Source organism: Pyrus communis, chromosome 4 (assembly GCF_963583255.1).
Source record: "Pyrus communis chromosome 4, drPyrComm1.1, whole genome shotgun sequence".
NCBI classification, from domain to species: domain Eukaryota; kingdom Viridiplantae; phylum Streptophyta; class Magnoliopsida; order Rosales; family Rosaceae; genus Pyrus; species Pyrus communis.
This window is the reverse complement of record NC_084806.1, coordinates 10813693-10833952: the sequence shown is the minus strand read 5'-3', so window position 1 is coordinate 10833952 and position 20260 is coordinate 10813693. Positions and strand designations below refer to the sequence as shown.

The following is a 20260-nucleotide window of genomic DNA, read 5'->3' as shown; positions in this document are numbered from 1 at the left end:
TCATTGGCATATAACGTATGGATAATCAAAGTTATACTCAAAGGTGACACATTCAGGGTGCAGTTCGACCGGTAGACCAAAATATCGTCAGAATAATGCTTCAACTTCAGGTCGAGGCATAAACGAGTTTTCCTAAGATTATTCATCTCAAATTCCATCTTCAAGTATGAGGCAGTTTTCTCAAGCTCTTCTAGACTCTTAGTGAGATTTGTGTTAACAACATAAACTATAACTCTAGCAATTTAGAGTAAGACTTCTTAGTTTAACATGTAAGTGCATTTATTCATATCCCTAACTGATCAAATAATCACGTAGACGGGTATACCACATCCGTTGGATTTTTCAATCCATAAGTGAATGCCTCAAAATGAGTTAAGAGGGTGTTCTGTGGTTTTGGAACTATTTGAACGTCCAGTCCATGTAATTCTTCAGGAACTTACATGTCAATCTCTGTATCTATATCTCCATGAAGAAACACTAACCATATTTCATAATGTTGCTATCAATCACAAGACATTTGAGATAAACCTTGCACCGTAAGGCATGCATTATATTGCACTATTTCATTCATCTCATAACACTTCATTTCCCACTTGTAACACAATAGGGTTACCTTAGGCAGTGTAGGAACAACAAATCCAATACACACTTTGGTAAGGAATTTGACCTGGATTGTAATTTCAGTTGTCCAATCAGTTCTACGTTGTCACTTAATCAACGAAACATGGTTCAATATCATCGTTTTTCATTTATGTCGGTAGCTACCATATAAGTGAAAACATCATCGATGGTAATCTCATCTCAATTCTATTTAGCTCATCTAAACTAGTATACTGGACCAAGAACTTCAAGTCTTAGGAGTAATCTGGATTAATCTCAAGAGATAGAAATGATCTTAGACAACGATCAAGTATGGATTCATTGTTGTGCCATGTCTTCCTCTTCTAGGGAAGTGAATCCTACGAACCGAATGATTTTTCATGCTTTAGGCTAAGACTGATTGATTGGTTATCCATCGGTGTATCAGACCATCTAACAAGGGCATCCAAACCGTCCAACAGGGACGGTACACCCTCTAGATATGTTGACTCGATGTCCTTTAAGTACGTATATCCTTGTAGGCATGTTTGCAGCTGGTATATGATCTCGTCCATTTAGCTAGATCAGAGGAATGCATCTAGAGCAACATTTTGAAATCTAGAATTCATCGCACTTGCTTATCACACTTATGCCGTATGGGGATCGGATGAGACATAGTGGGCAACATCCACGCAAATTCGTGTCGTTCTTCAAGAACGTTGACGTTCTTATCTCCCCTTAATGACGGGAAGACTGTCTCATTAAAGTGACAACCCACAAATGAGTAGTAAAGAGATTACGTACAAGGGCTCTCAGAGAGCTAGTGTGAAGGAGAATCATGATCGACAAAAGATACACATCCTTCTTTGAGGACCCATGGTGGTACATTGCGGCAAAGCAACTTTACACATGGAATGCACACCCAAATGCGTAAATACGAGAATCGTCAAGTTCGAACTTAGTAACCAGCTGTAACGTCATATAGGTTGGGTGGCAATGGACCTCAAGGCGAACCAACATAACTGCATACAAGGATTGCATAGCCCTAGGCAGAAATCGAAAACTTAGTACGTTTACCAAAATTCGGGCGATCATTTAAATTTGTGCTTTATGATCGCTAGGCGAGGCTATTTGGGGTGAACATGGGAATTCAATGTTCAACCCAAAATACATGCAATACTTCATCGAAAACTGTCGATATAAACTCTCCGGCATTATCCAGTCTCCCGGACCTTAAGGGTTAAGTAGGGTGGTGAGCCCTTAATCGGTCATGAGGTTTAGCAGCAATATGTGTAGACAAACATGTGACTAGTTTGTCGATTCATCAACCAAAACCATAAGTATTTATATGGTCCGTATTTTGGTTGGATAGTCCACATATTCCCTTGAATCTACTGTGAAAATGGGTGATTTCGTATCTTTGCGAGGGATGATATAGAAATCAATTTTCCTAATAAGCAGGCTTGGCAAAGTGTGTTTCTAGGCACAAGATCCTTAATTCGAGTAAGGAGATGCATCATAGCATCATTGTTCGACCTAAGTGTCCCAAAAGGTCATGCCAAAGCTAGTAAACTGCTCAATCACTAGGCTCCAGACCGGCCACATGTGGTGAATTCCTAGTTAGGGGACAACCCATTGGCCCCAAATCAAAGCTTCATACTCATTTTTGGAGGTGGTGCAAAGATATTTCACTATTTTCTTCAGTGGTTTCATTTATGATCATTGTCATCTGGAATATCCTTAAAAACTCAATGACAAGGAGAATTTAAGGTCCCTTAAATGGTAATTCAATACCATTCATACAACAAGGAGTGTGCCAATGCTCTTATTCAGGTTGGATAGACCTGAAGTTGTTGTTAAATATGTGATTTAAGTGTAAAGTTAGTGTGCGTATTACACATTCATCTAGACAACTAACCTTCCCACATTCCTACCTAATCACATGTTTAATTAAATCGGTCACATGTATTAAGAAACATGATTCAATTAACTCATATTCGAGGACAATATCAATAAGATTATCCATAAGTAAAACATACACCAAAACTTGAATCCAAGAACATAGAAAAATGTTCATAAAGTAAATGGTCTACTAAGGGGATTCGGCTAACAAGGTCATCCATGTCAAAATTCTGTTATTCTAACTGTGTTTGGTGGAGCAAAATTAGTCTCACATATTGACTACAAGAATGGTACTCCTCAACGACATTGGTAGGGGCACAAACAGGTGCATAGCCAATGATCTATTCCATTGAGATGGGAGTAGATTCTGCAGGGTTGAGGTTCGGGAATATTATCCCTTATTCTTGAAGTTTTAGGTCTTAGGTACCAAGGATCATGCTTTATCCCTTATTCTTAAAGTTTTAGGTCTTAGGTACCAAGGATCATGTTTCGGGCATAATGCCACACATTGGCAGGCCCTGATTCTACCATATGTTGTAAAAACCAAACTCAAAATTAGATTGTGAAAGAGACAGATCCCGAATTGGATTCGGTAGGCTCCAGCCGAACTGGGTTTATACCTTTCTCTCACGTTTATGGTAGTAATCAGAGAATTTGCTAAACTTCCACTTTCTACACTTGTTGCTTCATGAGCGATTTAGAAACATGGAATGACGAGAAAAGTATTCTCTAGTCAAAATTCGATCGGATTTATAAACTTCAAAATTGTACTGATTCATAGACGTAATCATAGTGTGCTTCGGGCAATATACTTCATGATTAGACGGTCCATAGGAGCGAGCCAAAGAGCCATGGAATCCTTGTTCATGAGGTACTTCCATTGGTAATACTTCGGGCATAAGTCTTCGAATGAAGATCATGGCGGAGGCTTATTCAGCTCTTCCATGCCATTGTTAGCTTCAATGGTTTCTCAACTTCTTGATAGTCAAGTGGAGATTCATGTCTTGTACCCCACATAAAATGGTTTCTATTCGAAAACGTCCAAATCAGGAAAATTGAACTTGTGATGGTTCGACATCCACTGAATTGGAGGGAACAAGATTGTGATTGGTGCTATGGGAATGAATCATCCATAAGCATCAAAGTTAGAACATTCGAGTTCTAAGACATGGTTTTCATGAAAAACGTCGGGTTTTCATGGGTGTATTGTTTTATGTAAACTTCGGGTTTCAAAGGCATTAAATTTGAAACTACATGTTCAATTTAGTTTATGAACGTTTAGTTCACAAAAGAGAGGCTCCTGCGAGAACACAAAATGCAATATACAACTAAGTATAGTGGATTTGAGTTTCTTCGAGAACTCAAGTGTGAGAGCTTCGTTACTACGAAAGTATGTCAACGATTCAAAGTCTAAAAATAAATTATTGAATCGTTAATGTCCAAAAGTGATCTTCAGGTCAAGAATTTTGAATTCATTATCGGATTAATGGATTGCAGGTCACTTTTAATTAATTCAATAGATCAAGACCATTCGGGGTTGATCGTAGAAGCAAAATAATGACATTCGGGTCATTTTATTGATTCTGAGCCAAGCAATAAAGGAAATATGGCCCAATTTGGGCTTTGTCGTGGCCTCCCCATGGTTGGGAGTGAATAGAAGCAGAAACGGGCCAAAATTTGGCTTGGGCAAGCCACAAGGGGCAACCCTGTCAGTGTGGCTTGCAGTAGGAAAATGGGCCATGTGAGGCTGCTGCAGGCAACCCAACAAATTGCAGAAGTAAGCTTGCAGGTTTGCTGCAATCACGGGCCGAGGAAAAGAAAAAAAGAAACATAAGCAGCCAGCTTGGTACTGCAAAGTTGACCAGGGTCTGTCACAGATGGAAGGAAGGCCCAGTCAGCTGCTGACTGATAGTGTGCGGGCCGAGAGAAAACCCAGCAAGTAGATGGGGCCGAGAGCAAAAAATCCCAGCAGTTTTTGCTGCTTCTGGAACGGGCTGAGGCGTGATGCCCATGCACGAGGGATCCAAGCGGCAGGCCTGGTCCAATTTGAGCAGTAGGCCTAAAGGGTTGTCCCAAGCTAGGGTTATCCCAAGCTTCAGGCTTGGTGCGATTTCAGCCGCAAAAAAAAGTGATTTTTCTTCTCTTTTTTTTCTTTTCTTTCTTTTTCCGAAAAAATTATAGGGTTGAAAAACCCGAGTTGCTTCTAATTTATTTTGTATACATTGACTCACATATTCCACATAACAATTTAATTGTTCGATGCATGAAACAAATATATATATTGACAAAAATATAAACACATACAATATATATATATATATATATATATTGGAAGGAAAATATAAACATAAAGGGGTTCATGCATCATGGGGAATGTTTTCATGCTTCATGGTCATTTCAAATGTCTTATTCTATTTTAAGCGTACCTGATTGGCAGAAAACAATAAAAGCCTTTGACTTTGTAAAAGATCCTTCACGGAAAGCCAGAATTGCATCTGCAATGCGTTGTATCACATTCAACATAGCAAAATTAAATTGAATCAATACCATATAGATCAATTCAAAAGAATAAATTAATCACAAAAAGAATGATTAAAACGTAATACTCCCCAAATTGAAGATCAAACTCTCTTTAGCGCAACGTCAAGAGCGTACTGATAACGTGTTGTAGGCATAATTTACTGAACAATTATGGAGGCCATATAGAGAGAGAAGGTGCGGCATAGAGAGAAGAAGAGGGAGATGTGTAATTGTGGGTGTGTTATATTCCACCCCCATTGTGCCTTTATTTATAGTAGTAGGAAAGGTTAATTCCTTACCCTTTAGGGTTACAACTCTTAATAGGTAATCAACTCCTAATAAGAATATACGAGATATTCCTAGATCTACTAGGATTTACACAATAACATTCCTAATCTAATAGGACTGCAACAGAAAATATATTATCTATTTAACCAATATGCACATATATTCACTTGCCAAATATATAGCTAATTAAAAGGTACACATGCATAAATATGCATATGTGCAAGACATATTGTTGAAACGAAATTTGTGTACATCCGTAGACACCTATAAATGCCAGCAAGGGGTGAATAGGGTTGATTGGGGGTGTGATTGAATCCATGTTGGATTTCTTACATATCTCCATGAATGAAGAATCAAATCTCAGGTGTAGCCTTAGAGAATGAGTAGTGTGATGATGCTACATCGTGAACCATCTTTGGCGAATAAGCCTATAACTGGGCGTGTAGGAGAGATGAACCTTCATGGACGTGGCTATGTGTAGACTATGGTGTATGTGGAGAATATATAGATTATTGTAGAGAATACCGAAGTTAGGGTTTATATAGGGATCTTGAGAGTCTTTATAGGGAGAGTATTCACTATTAAATTGGGAAAATATCTATGAGGGAATTTAGGATAAGATATCCAATCCTCCTAGGATTATAATTATGTTGCCTAATCTCGGAGATATCATAATTTGACGTGAATTAAGTTTCCTTTTACTTGGGAGACAAGTAATATTTATAATGATCATAACCCTAGTCTGATTGACTAAGGTTGTCTAACTACACTTAGTGTTCTGACTAGTCTCTCTATTCGAATTAGCCTGCCTACTCCAATCAACTAGCTTACTTTGATCCAGACTAAGAAATTTGACTCCTCTGATGAGAGTAGCTAACTCCGACTAGGCTAAGCTTATCAGAGTTGCTTACTCCGATATGACTAACCTCATCAGAATAGCTTACTCCCATATGACTAACCTAATTAGAGTAGCTTGCTCCAATCTATCTAAACCTCTCGTTCTGATCCTGATCGTCCAAGCGTCATGTACTTTAGACATTTTGGTTTGCAATTTGGTTTAAAAAAATTTAGTTTCCCTAGCATTACTCTCTGATTGGTGTGATTCTTATGATTAGGAGAATATTCTCTACTTGATTAGTTAATTGAAAGCAATCAAAGCCTGACATAGTTGGAGCTTGTCTATTATTATGGGGAAAGGGAAGGTGTTATTTCTTGCTGGCTATAGTATTGTCCTCCTCTCCATGCTAAAAAAATAAAAGTTAGTTAATTGAAAGCAATCAAAGCCTGACATAGTTGGAGCTTGTCTATTATTATGGGGAAAGGGAAGGTGTTATTTCTTGCTGGCTATAGTATTGTCCTCCTCTCCATGCTAAAAAAAAAAAAAGTGTTCTACTTTTCAAGCGCTAAAAGAAATTTCTCGATGTCGAATAATTAAATATAGAGAGTTGTTGAAGAAAAATTTAGAGTGAAAGTAGGAGAGGCACGGCGCGAGAGAGAGAGAGAGAGTGAGAGAGCTCAACGGTTGTATTTTTACATATGCAACACATTTGTTTTCGCACAACACTCCACCGTACACGCTTTCTTCTGCACAACTTAAGCAAGACGTGCAGGTTATATAACGATAATCAATACTGCTATATATAGTATACTCTATATAATATATGTGGACACAAACAGGCATATATGACCCGCACACACACTTATATAGTAGCTAGCCTACTGATCAGAAGAATTGTAGAAGCAAAATTATATCCAAATATGTGGCTCTGATTCAGACTAATATTAGCAGCATAACATGGTATGCATGCATGGTTTGACGTTTGTTACTTTCAGTGTAGAACAGTACGTGACTGAACTCTGTTATGGGGGCTTCTGTCACTTCCATTCAAATCTTGTACTCTTCATATTGCGTGTGTTGAAACTAAAATCTTTTATGCATGTGTGTATATATACAGAGACCGACAACGGAGATAATTTTAGGGTTTAATTTGTTGTTATATTCTTCTCTCTTTCGAAGATATAATATACATACACACATACATACATACATACATACATACATATATATATAAAGGTTACACAAAACTTGTAGTATAAGAGACAATTAAGAAATTCTAATTACACACTAAAAACATTCGGTTGACTCATGCAAACATACGGTACGTGTATTTACTATTATACAATATTATATATATATGGCAAGCCTGGAAACTCGATGGAGAAACTCTGTCTGAAGGAATTAGGGTTTTCAAACCACAGAGTGGATTAATAAGCCAAAGATCGAATGGTAGTATAATATATTAATAATTAAACTCGACTACTAGAAAACTATTATATTATTATTAGCCATACCATGCCTTTTTTAATGCGTCATAACTTTTTGAGAACAAGTTGGTTGGTTTCTTGAATTTCTGTCAACTACTTCACCAATGTTCATGATCAGAATTGAAGTCAGTGCTCGCTGGCATTCGCTGGAGTCAGAGCTAATAATTGCAACTCTCCAGACAAATTCAGGCTGGAATTTTTTGGTGATTTTCATCTCTGAAATGTTTGTCCGAAGTAGGGTTGGTTAGTTATTATCGGTATAATATTTCCAACTTTCGATCGTCACACCTCGTCGTATTACTATTAGGGTAGTTAGTAAACCTTAGATTTCAACATACCATAATCTCATATTTTCGCATCTTAGTCATCCGCTGAAGTAGCCGCTTGAGGCCATGACGTGTACTTTCACATTTTGCCATAAAAAAACTTGAGAGCAGATTCTTCTCTTCTGACAGATCGCAGTTGCTGCCATCCATATACAGTGTCCACACATGCACTCAAACTATAACGAAATCATTGAAAAGGACGACAAGTACTTACCTAGCAATTATATATTTCAAAAGATGTGGAAATCATCTTCATCCTATTAATATAATTACTTGGAATTAAAGTATGCAATCAAAATTGTTTCTTCTACTCATTATTCTATCTATCATCACTACTGAGCTAACCCTAGTAGCTTAAATATTTTAATCATTTGTTCTGTAAGGTAAATAGATCAAACAGAGCACATATAATTCGATTTAGGCAAGTATACGTATATAAAAAAAATTATTTGGTCATATTAGAACGCGTAAAACAACAATGTTCTTTAGATAAAGTCAAAACAAAATTGTAACAAATCAAAGGACTAAACAACTTTTGATTTGGTCCATTTTTTGCATGAATAATTCTTAAGAACTTAAAAGCTCAAAAGAGCCTCCCAAAATCAAACATGTAATTATTCGTATGTATCAAATTAATTTGTCTATTTATTTACAGACAATCACTAATTCAAAAAATCTTAAATGTCACACATAAGAGAAATCTATTGATTGTGTTTAGATTCTTCAAACTCACGCCACAGTATTCGTTCTTGCCACTTGGCCAACCAATCAAAATTCAAAAGTTATCTTGAATTTTTCTGGATCTACTTGTCCTGTACATAATATGAGCAATGCTAGATAGACTAAATTTGTTGACAAAATTTGTAAACTAAATGATGTGTCACCAATAAAAAATAAGAAAATTTATCAATGCTTAAGTAATAATTCAATTATCAACTCCTATATTATTTAGTTTACAAAATTTTGTCTCCCTAGCATTACTCTCTCTCTCTCTCTCTCTCTCTATTTATATATAAATATAATATTTGACTACCGGAAAAGCTGCTAGATAAACATGGCGCCGGGATATCCATTTGAGATCACGAACATTGGAAGCAATATGCCGTAGCGATATAGCATGTAGACGTGTCTGTTTCCCTTTCACACACACAGACACTAGTTGTCATTTGCATTCATTCAGATCGACCGCCCTCCTTCCCTCCCTCTTTATTCACCCCTCTCCTCCCTAACCATCTAAAACAGATCAAAACCTACTTAATTCCCCCACCACTAGCTTTCACCTCATCCAAAGGCAGAGAGATTTTCAGTGTAATCAGCATACGAGGTGGTACATCACGTGTCACTATACAAATGGTGGGATGTGTATGTTAAAAAATTAATAACTTAAAAAATAAAATTTTCCACCACTTATATAAAAATATGTGATGTATTACCCATGTTCCCGTCACAATGAAAAATTTCTCTATATATCTATTATTCACAAAATTAGATCATTGATTTGGTTGAATTGAATTCTCGATTTTTGAACTAAAGTTTCATGAGTGTTGATTCCTTAACGTGTGATAATATATAGTAATAGTCCATATGGATAATCCCTTTAGGACTTATATCTCTTATTTGCCTCTTAAAACCTTTTAATTTGGACCACTGCTTTATATTGCGATAAGTTTTGAGACCAATATTTTTGGAATTTTAATTTATGACAAAATACAAATGAAGTTAAAATACGGAGACCAATCCCCTAATATTGCTTATTCTCTCTCTCCTCCTCTCTTGCTATTTAAAGGTCATCTGCTCATTTCTCTTCGCATGTCTCTTCTCCTCACTCTTTCTCTCTCTTTTCTAATTCTCTGGGAGATCTCTGAGTTAGGTTTGTATTTTGGTGATTTATTTGGTAATATTTGTGTAGTGTGGATATAATATATCGAGAATAAGTATAGTGGGAGCAATAGTGGGATGGAACAGCAAAAGGAAGTGAAGATAGCAAACCAAAGAGGTGCGACATGTGAGCCACTTCTGAGGATTTTGGCCTTGGTGCTAACTCTTACGGCTTCTATTGTTCTTGGAGTCAGTAAGCAAACCGAAATTGTAACGATGAAGGTCATCCCAACCTTGCCTCCTATTGATATTCCTGCTACGGCTAAGTGGCATTACTTATCTGCTTTTGTGTAAGCTAGCTCTCTCTCTCTCTCTCTCTCTCTCTCTCTCTCTCTCTCTCTCTCTCACAGTAATTTTCACCAGTTATATTAATAGTAAATTTGATTAAGAAAACACCCCGACAACTCTAAGTTTTATACAAAATTACTTCAACAACTCAATTGGACAGAGCTAATACCTTATTTGTCCATTTATTATGCTCTAATCGATCTTTAGTTGTTAAGCTTTCCCATTATCGTTTGAGTTTGAAAGATTTTCTCTAAAGTGTAATATTATTGAAAACTTACATGTGATAATCCACATATATAAATACACTACCATGCAATCTAATGGATTTTATGGATAAGATATTTCATAGACTTTGAGTTCAAGATAATTGTTCTATGGGTAAGAAATGATGAAAACCGGTTCCAGTTTCACTCATAAATACCCAATATATGCTGTTTATATTGCATCGTTGTTTTTTTTTTTTCCAACCTTTGATGCATCACATGTATTCGTTTATCAAGCTTCAAGTTATGTTATAAGTCAAATTCATTAACAGCTTATGTTATGTTTTAAAATTGTCCATCTGAATTTTATAAGAGGTAGAATCTTACTTATATATGTTATGTTTGGCAATGTGACATATTGTGTTGTCAAACTGATCATGGTCCAAATTAACAACATTAAATGTGCAAGATATCTATCAAGCTAGATGAAGAGAAAATTACCGTATATTTTCAATGTGACTATTATTCTGACACACGGTGTTACCAAATGCAGTTTTGGTGCATGCACTTATTTATTTAGACTATTGTCTAGTGTGAGTAAAACTAGAGTTCATTCCATACAATTTGAGGCTTAGGCGAAAATCATAAACGAAGTTTTTTTCTCGGACCAAACAAAACATACATATGTCATAGATGAAGATTGATGTAGTGGAAGATAGTCTTTGCTTCAAAGTTACACTCTAGTCATAGCTCACTCCGTCAATGCTTTGCCCGTGACTTATCTCATTAAAAATTTCCAACATCCTCCTGAATTTGAGTACGTATGATCCTCTATGCAAGACATCATTAAAAGTTCAGTTTAGTGGTATTTCACTTCACTTATAAGTTGAAGTATCAAATTCGACTCATTTGAATAACGAGTTTAATGCCTATTTATTATAACTGACCTACTGTGACTTAACTTGTATTTCTCACCATTTAGAGTAAAATATCATTATATATAAAATAAAACAAAATAGTTATGCACGACAAGACTTTTCAAGTCCCTCCTAAGTACGTAAACCACTTTCTCTCACTAATATTCAATCAGCTAGCACGGTCCTGGACACCTCAGTCTAGACTACTATACTTGTATCCTTACCTACGTGAGTTATTTCTTGACTAAAATCTTTTTCTTGTTTGTCTTTTAATTATGCAGTGATTATTTGAGTAACTAATTTTAGCAAGATTGACTATGTGCTAGGTACCTTGTGGTAGCAGATGTCATAGCATGCGCATATGCAGCATTTTCCCTAGTCCTTTTGTTTGCGAATCGGGGAAAGAAAAATAGGTTAGGGCTGGTGATCATCATGCTTGATCTGACGATGGTGGCGTTGCTCTTCTCCGCCATTGGATCCACTGGGGCAATTGGTCTGATGGGGTACCAAGGGAATACACACGTGCAATGGAACAAGGTTTGCAATGTTTTCGGAAAATTCTGCCACCATGTCGCGGCCTCAGCCACCCTGTCCTTGCTTGGATCTCTGGCATTCTTCTTCCTTATTGTGCTTGCTGTTCTAGGCCTTAGCAGGACGTCTAACTAGAAAAATTGTCTGATCAGAACCCTCTAATTTACAATGCCTGTAGAGGTAGAGCCTATTTTTATTGTTCATGTTGTCAAGTACTAGCTAGTTTGGTGTGTGTGTGCATGATAATGCAGTTTGATTACATCTTTACCACTCCATATAATTTGTATCCTGTTGAATTGATCTTTGCCAATATAATATTTCTGAATGTATCATTGCTAAGAGTTTTTTTTTCGATAGATATGTGATATTTAGAGCAAATTTAGGTCCACACGGAAGCTTTTAGATTATTATGACTTAATTGTGAATCTTTTTGGTGAACCCAAGTTGATGATGTGACCTGAAAGCGAGAGTTCGAAAAGCCCTTTAGGGTCCAATTAGGTTAACGCCGATTAAGTTTGAATTAGACATGTAAGAGTTCGATTTCCTTCTATTCTAACCAAAAAAAGCAAACGAGAATTTCGAACATTAACTGGACTGAGCTGGTGGGGTTTTCTTTGTGCTCACAAATTGATTGCACTGAGCTGGTAGGTTCCAGCCGCCCCCAAGGGGAAAAATGACAGAGAAAAGGAAATTTGCAAAAGGAAGATAAAGTTCAGTTTTGATTCATAATTCAAAAGGGAATTACATGGGATTTGTATATAGCCCACACATTCACTACAGACGAACGACTTGGCAACCCTAGTGGTGAGTCACCCTTTAACTATTACCCCATTACACGGTAAATAAAAGTAACTAAGTCATTGTAAAATCCTAATAGGGCACGCCCCTTAGAACGAGTATGTCCTCAGGCGACAAACTCTGGAAAACGGGTCAAGATCGAATCTGCATTCTCCCAAGTTGCATCGTGCTCCGGCAGACCTGTCCATTTGATGAGCCAACGAGTAACCGCTTCATTTGCACGCTTGAACATGCCGCGTTGTAAGACTGCTTCTGGGAACTAGGTGAAGGCACCATCTACGGAGACTGACGGCAGAGTGGAAGATGCCATTGTATGCGCGCCCAACTTGGGTTTAAGTAGCGAGACATGAAAGGTGGGATGTATGCGAGATTGAGGGGGCAGGTCCAGCGTATAGGCAACATGTCCAACTCGAGCCAACACCTGAAAGGGACCATATTAGAGAGGAGCAAGCTTGGGACAGTGCGTTTTGGAGACCGAGAGCTGCTTGTATGGGTGGAGCTTGAGAAAAACCTAATCTGTTGGAATCAAATGAAAGTTGTTTTTAATCTAATGGCTGACAAGGAAAGGATCAACTGTTAAGTCTTTACTTAGTCTCATAGGACAAGTGTAGGCTTAGATTTCTGTTTATAAATTAAGGGCTAAGATTGCTTGTAACAGAAAGTGTTGTTCTGATATTTTCTATAAAATATCTGTGCTGATGTTCTCTGTGCAGAGAGCTCTGCACATTCTAAGAAAAAACCTTTCCTCTTCCGTGTAACATTTTCCCTCCTAAAATATCAACTTCAAAACAATTCCAAGATTATAACATAATCGCCTATGTTGAAAGTCCGTTCTGATCTATGTTTGTCCGCCTGTTGGCGCATCCAATTTTGGGCCAGCTGCATATTCTCTTTCAGTTGGGTGAGAAGGGTGTCACGATGGCGGAGAGAGACATCGACTTGGTGCACTGGGGAAGAACCAGGTAGGTCTGTCGCGACGGTGGGCGGTGGGTAACCATAGACGGCCTGGAAGGGTATCATCTGGATAGCAGATTGAAGGGTGGAATTGTACCACCATTCCGCCCATGGAAGCCACTGAATCCAAGTACTCGGTCTGTCCAGTACAAAGCTCCGAAGGTAATGCTCCAAGGTTCGATTGAGGACCTCTGTTTGCGCATCAGATTGTGAGTGGTAGGCTGAATTCTTACACAAGGTGGTGTTTTGTTGTTTGAAAAAAGCATTCCAGAACTCGCTGATGAAGATAGGGTCCCGATCACCGACGATCGATGCCGACATGCCATGTAAACGGAAAATTTCTTGAATAAAAATGTCTGCAATTTTTGGTGCAGAATATGGGTGTTTGATTGGAATGAAGTGTCCATATTTGGATAGACGATCCACAACAACCAAAATAACATTCCGACCCTGAGTGGGCGGTAGTCCCTCGATAAAATCCATGGCGATGTCCGTCCAAACCTGTTGTGGAATGGCTAAGGGCTGCAACGGCCCTGGTGGTTTGATGATTTCATAATTGGTGCGCTAGCAAATATCACACTCAGACACAAAGCGTTTAACCTCTTTCCTCAAGCCCGGCCAATTGAAGTTGAGCGTGAGACGCTTGTAGGTGTGCAAGAACCTTGAGTGACCCGCAGAAGACGAAGAGTGGAACTCCTGGAGGAGTCAAGCACGCCACGGGGAAGAGGTCGGCACAAAAATCCCAGATTTGTAATAGATGAGATCCCCTTGGAGTGTAGAAGAGCACCTACTAGAGGGATTCTGTTTCAAAGCCATGAGGAGGGCCATGGTGTGCGGGTCATCAATGTAGGTTGCCTGAATGTCAGTCACACACTCGAAGATTGGCTGAGAGAGACCCATTAATGAGAGGAGTTCCGGACGACGAGATAACGCGTCTGTGGCGGCATTAGAGGACCCCAGACGATACTCCAATGTGTAATTGTAGCCGAGTAACTTGGGGAGCCATTTCTGTTGTGCGGGCGTGGTAATCCATTGGTTTGGTCGAGGAAATACTTCAAGGTCTGATGGTCCGTGAGGATCTTAAAGTGATGGCCGATCAAATACGGACGTCATTTCTGTACTGCAAACACAACTGCCAACATTTCCTTATCATATACCGAGAGTGATTGGTGTTTAGGTACCAGGAGCTCGCTGAGAAATTCAATTGGATGACTGTCTTGGGATAACACCGCCCCAATTCCGACATTTGAGGCATCACACTCAAGAGTAAAGGATCTAGAAAAATCTGGGAGTGCTAGAACCGGCGTGGTGGATAAAGCTTCATTGAGAGCAGCAAATGCCATGTCGGCTTCCGTAGACCACAGAAACCTGGAACGAATTTTAAGTTTCAGAAAGCAAAATGATGACTTTTAAGTTCCAACGGTCAACGTAAGATAGGACCGACTAATTCATATGTATCTTATCTCCATCATAGAGATAATACAAATATGGTAAGAGTATTATTATTTTTTTTTTTTTTTTTAACGCTTAGAGTTGAATTTCATAACTGTTTGTTTTTTTTTTTTAAGTTTCTCTCTCTCTTTCCCGCATTTTAACTTCTTGTCCTCACTTTTTAATTTTTTTTGTTTGTTTTTTCATAACCTGTAATCAAATAGGCAATTTTGCCATTACGAAAAAGAAAAAGGGCATGTGAAAAAAATAGCTAAGTAAATTATAGGGGCATTTTGATATAGATGCCTCAAATTTGAATTTTTTTAATCAAACATCTATAACTTTTAAATTTTTTATCAAACATTCTTCTACTAATTTTTAATTAAAAATTATGATTTTTATTGTATTTAATTAACCAACTAGTTCAAAAAATAATATCATAAATATTCTAAAATCACCTCAAACATCCTATCTTATCTTATTATAATTCGTTCAAAATGAAATTTTCTTATTCAAATAATTTGTTGTTTTAAATTTTAAAAACACATAAACATCCTATTAACATACAATTATGAAATATAACATGCACATATATTAAATATAACGTACCAATCATTTGGTACGTTATTGGTACGTTATATAAATTTAATCTGGGTTCGTATTAGTATTTTGGTACATTATAAAATATTGCTTTTGGTACGTTATGCAATTCTTTATTTAGTATGTATCAAGTTATTAGTACGTTGTATTATCCTTATTTTGGTACATACAAAACTTATGGTACGTTATGTATAAGTTGTGTAACCCAAAAAACTACATCTCAATTTTAATTATAAACGACTCTTGTTTTTTTATAATCTATATAAAATGTTGAGTTGGAAATTGGAAAAACTATATTTCATCCAATTAATCTTGAACCCCAATAGATATAATTGAATCCTTAAATTGAGGAAGGGATGAGATTCCATAAAAATAGCAATAAATTAAATAATATTATTGAGTGTATTTTTTTTTTACATAGAAATGGATTTAAAAGAATTTATAAAATAGTTAAATTAAGAATATACCTGGAATATAAAGTTTAATTAAAAGTAAAAGCATTTTAATCAAAAGTTGAAAAGTAACAGATGTTTAATTTAGAAAAATCTAAAATGAGGCATCTAATTCTAATTTATCCTAAATTATATTTGGACATTAGAAAAAGGGTAATATTAAGGAGATCAAATTTTGTAAACCACATGACTTGGTTGTTAAGAATTACATTATTACTTTAGTATTGATTAACGTGCTTATTCCTATCAAATTAATCTTTAGAAAGGTAATAATAGGTGGACCAACTTTTTAAAAAATGTTTTTCTTACCATCTATTTGTACCATCATTGGTAGCATCTCTCTCATAGATAATGGGACTCACATATATTGGTGAGCCCTACCTTTATTGGAGATACAAATAGATGGTAAATGTAGCACTACTCCAACTTTTTAGACCAAGTTTGTAAACTATATAATGTGTCACGGATAGCAAAAAAACACGTTAACCAATTATTAAGTAATAATCCAATCATTAAGTAATAATCCAATCATCAACCATTATACTATATAGTTTACAAAATTACAACATTTGTTTTAAAAAGTTGGTCTCTCTAGCGTCACTCTTAGAAAAATAGCCGTACGAAGCTGAAGAAACTTAAAGGGTATTTTGAATATCCCTGTTTTGGAATCAAAGAGCATGTTCAAGCTCCTGGCCATGGCTACACGGTTAAACTAGTCCCCCCTGCCATGTCGCGATCATCCAATCATTGTCAGAAGGCAGCGCAGTCAACGGGAGCTAACCAAACCATTCCTTGTTCAAGGTCATAACCAACAAAATAGTTCTGGTGATGAATGTTTCCAAGTGTGGACAGCTTTTCATTGGACCTTATAATTGCAGGGCACTAGAGTCCCCGTCTCTACTTCGATGCAAGTAGTTTGCTTCGCTAACATGCCTTGGAAAAGAAATGTCACATCCACTCCTGCAGAGTCCAAGTCCTCGAAACACAACTCGAACCATTGAGGACCTTTTCTTTGCGGCAATTTTATGGCTTCCCGTAGTGCCTTGACCAATGCATCGAATGTAAGATCAATATACGCGGAATAATTAAATCACAATACCAAATTAACCACTAACCTTGGTGTCAATGAACTAAGGGTTCTTCTACTCTCAACACAGACCGAATGCACTGCTACAATTAATGGGGCTTGATATCTTTTTGTGCGTAATTAGTGTGAGAGCAAGGGACCCTATTATATATCCTAAATGGTGGTGTTTGATAAGGATACTTCCCATCATGTAATCCTTATCAAACTATCAAACTGATAACCCTTTATCACCACGAAACCATAATATTCATATCAATATAGATATATCTACTCATATCAGAATTACTTTAGCTATATATCAGTCCACATACATTCCTTGATAGCTTACAAGTATAGTCAATCCTAATCTCCTGTGATCTCAATCCCTTAAGCACATGTTAAACAAGTGAGCAGCTCTAACAAAGCTTACATTCTCCCACTAGAGCCAACACTTGTTTATCACAGTACCACCTAATAAGAAATCATACTTGAATGGCCATGAGAATAAGATTAACAAAACCCCGATAACAAGTTTCTGTCATAAGTTAGTATTCATGAACTAAAAGGAAGTCATGCTCCAATATATAAACATTATCCCCAAAATTACTGTCATAAACCATCAAACACATGAAACTCCATCAAGACATGAAAAATAATACAAGATGCAAATACGAATGCTTCTATAATACACCTGCATTATGGTCCTCCCTCAAGACCAGTAAACTAGTCCACTTTATTGTCTCGTACCGAGACCCTTAAGTTGCTTTTCTGTTACAACAATTCAAACAAATTGTCATCCAAAATACACTTTCATAATGTATCTGTATCGTAACTATAACACTGCAATTTCTGGGAAACCTTTGCAACTAGCAGCGTATTACCTTATTAGTTAAGATGATTTAAACATAAATACTTTAATGCATATTCCAAAAATACCTGAATCAACCAATGTCCAAGAACAAATGTCTTAAACATGATCAAAACTCCCACTGTTCTGCAGTACCAAACACTTCCAGCACTTCCATCTTCCTTTTATGTTTCTTGAATATTGCCTTTGCAATGGCCTTGTTCAACGGATCTGCTATCATAGAACCTGTCTCCAAATAATTAATTTTAACCAAACCAATCATCACCTTTTCACGAGCAACAAGAAACTTTCTCCGGGTTCCTTGTATTATTGTATCTCTCATTCTTCTCTGTGAAGAAAATCACTGCACTATTATCACAATAAAGCTGAATGAGTCTTGAGATTAAGTCAACAATACGAAGACCAGGGATAAATTCTTGAACCAAACTACCTAATTCACAATTTCATAGCAAGACAAGTACTCAACCACCATTGTCGAAGAATGCAATGATGTCTTGCTTGGCACTCCTCTAAGAGACAGCTCCATTGGCCATCATAAACACATAGCTTGAAGTTGATTTCAAATCATCTGGGTAATCAGCGAAGTCTGTGTCATTGTATCCTTCTAAGACCAAGTTTTCAATCTTCTTATAAACCAGCATATGAGACTTAGTTTTCTACAGGTACCTTTGAACTCTTTTCCTAGCATTCCGGTGTGCTTCTCCTGCATCAGAATGGAATCTCCTTAAAAACCTGATGGTAAAAGATAGGTCTGGCTTAGTACAAACCTGAGCATTCATTAAACTCCTTACTAATGAGGTGTAATGATTATCCTTCATCATTTCCTTTTCCAAATTATTTATGGGACATTGCTCTTTGCTTAGCTTAGCACTCTTCGATATAGGCATTTCAGTTGTGCCGCATGCTGACATGTTGAATCTCTTTAAAACTTTCTTAATGTAACTTCTTTGTGACAACCCTAACAATCCCTTTTTTTTTTCTCTATCTTTTAATCTCGATGCCGATCACATAAAAGGGAATCAAACTATTTGTTGCCAATAATATGTCATCAACATTGAGTACCAAAATAATGAAGTTGCTCCCACTGACTTTCAAGTAAATGCAGGCATCATAAGGGTTTTCCACAAGGCCATGATCCCTAACAACACGATGGAACTTTAAATACCGCTGTCTCGACGCCTGTTTTAAACCATAGATTGGATTTTTTCAATAAACAAACTAAATGCTGTCTCCCTTTCTCCTTCAAACTCTCTGGTTGTGTCGTGTATATGTGTGTGTGTGTATATATATATACACTTTACTCCAAATCACAGTTTAAGAAAATCGTTTTTACATTCATTTGATGCAAAACAAGTCAAAATGTGCCACCATCGCCATGATTACTCTGAATGCATCTTTCGTTGGTACTAGACTAGAAGTTTCTTTATAATCGGTACCTTCTCTTTGAATGAATCCCTTGGCCACCAATCTGACCTTATGTCTCTTTATATTTCCCTTTTAGTCTCTCTTGGTCTTAAACACCCGTTTACAACCTTTCGGTTTCATGCCTTCTCATGGTTCCACTAGTTCCCATACTTTGTTTTTTTTTTTTTCCATTGATGACAATTCAGACTCCATAGCTTCTAATTGTTTGCTTACTTTTGGACTCGAGATGGCTTGTTTGAAAGTCCCAGGATCATCGAACTCTGATAAATTAAAATCTAATTCTGCCAGATACACAAAATCTGATGAGAATGTTGACTTTCTTACCCTATTTGATTTCCTCAAAAGCGAATCCGATTGCCAAAACTGGTTAGTTTAGTCAGTGGTTGCTGCCGTTAGCAGTGCTGCCTCCACGCGTGCTTTCTGATTTCCGGCATGTTGTTCATCATTCAACAACACGCCAATTTCAGTGCCATGCTCCAGTCGGTTGTTATTGCCACTTAAAGCTGCCACCTCCACGAGTTTGCTGCTCACCAAGCAACAACACATTAGTTTGCTGCTCACCATGCAACAATTCATTAGTTTCAGTGCCATGCCCAAAATTACAATCATCATTACCTCCACTTAATTTCTTCCAGTTGAACCAAAGCTGCTGCAGTCAGTGAATGTTTAAATCATTCTCCATTTGGCCATCTTCTTCAAATATAAAATTGTCAGTTCTTGTGCTTGCATGATCGTCCATCTCTAACTCCATAAGGAACTTGGTAGATTAGTCCTACAATCATACTCCTTACCATGTCCATTAGGGTTCTATTTCTTCTCTCAGCCACTTCGTTTTGCTCGGGTGTACCAAGGTGGTATATTGAGCTACAATTCCATGTTCTTGTAAAAATAAAGCAAAGGGTGGTATCT

General features: G+C 37.1%; 1 protein-coding gene across 1 annotated transcript; it reads left to right on the top strand.

Moving 5' to 3' along the window:
* Nucleotides 1–9863: 9863 nt before the first annotated feature.
* Nucleotides 9864–12089, top strand: LOC137732672 (CASP-like protein 1E2; the record flags this gene model as incomplete). Its single annotated transcript, XM_068471969.1, has 2 exons — nt 9864–10108; nt 11553–12089. Coding segments are annotated over 2 exons (585 nt in total), but the record flags the coding sequence as incomplete, so codon positions are not given.
* Between the last annotated feature and the right edge of the window lie 8171 nt (nt 12090–20260).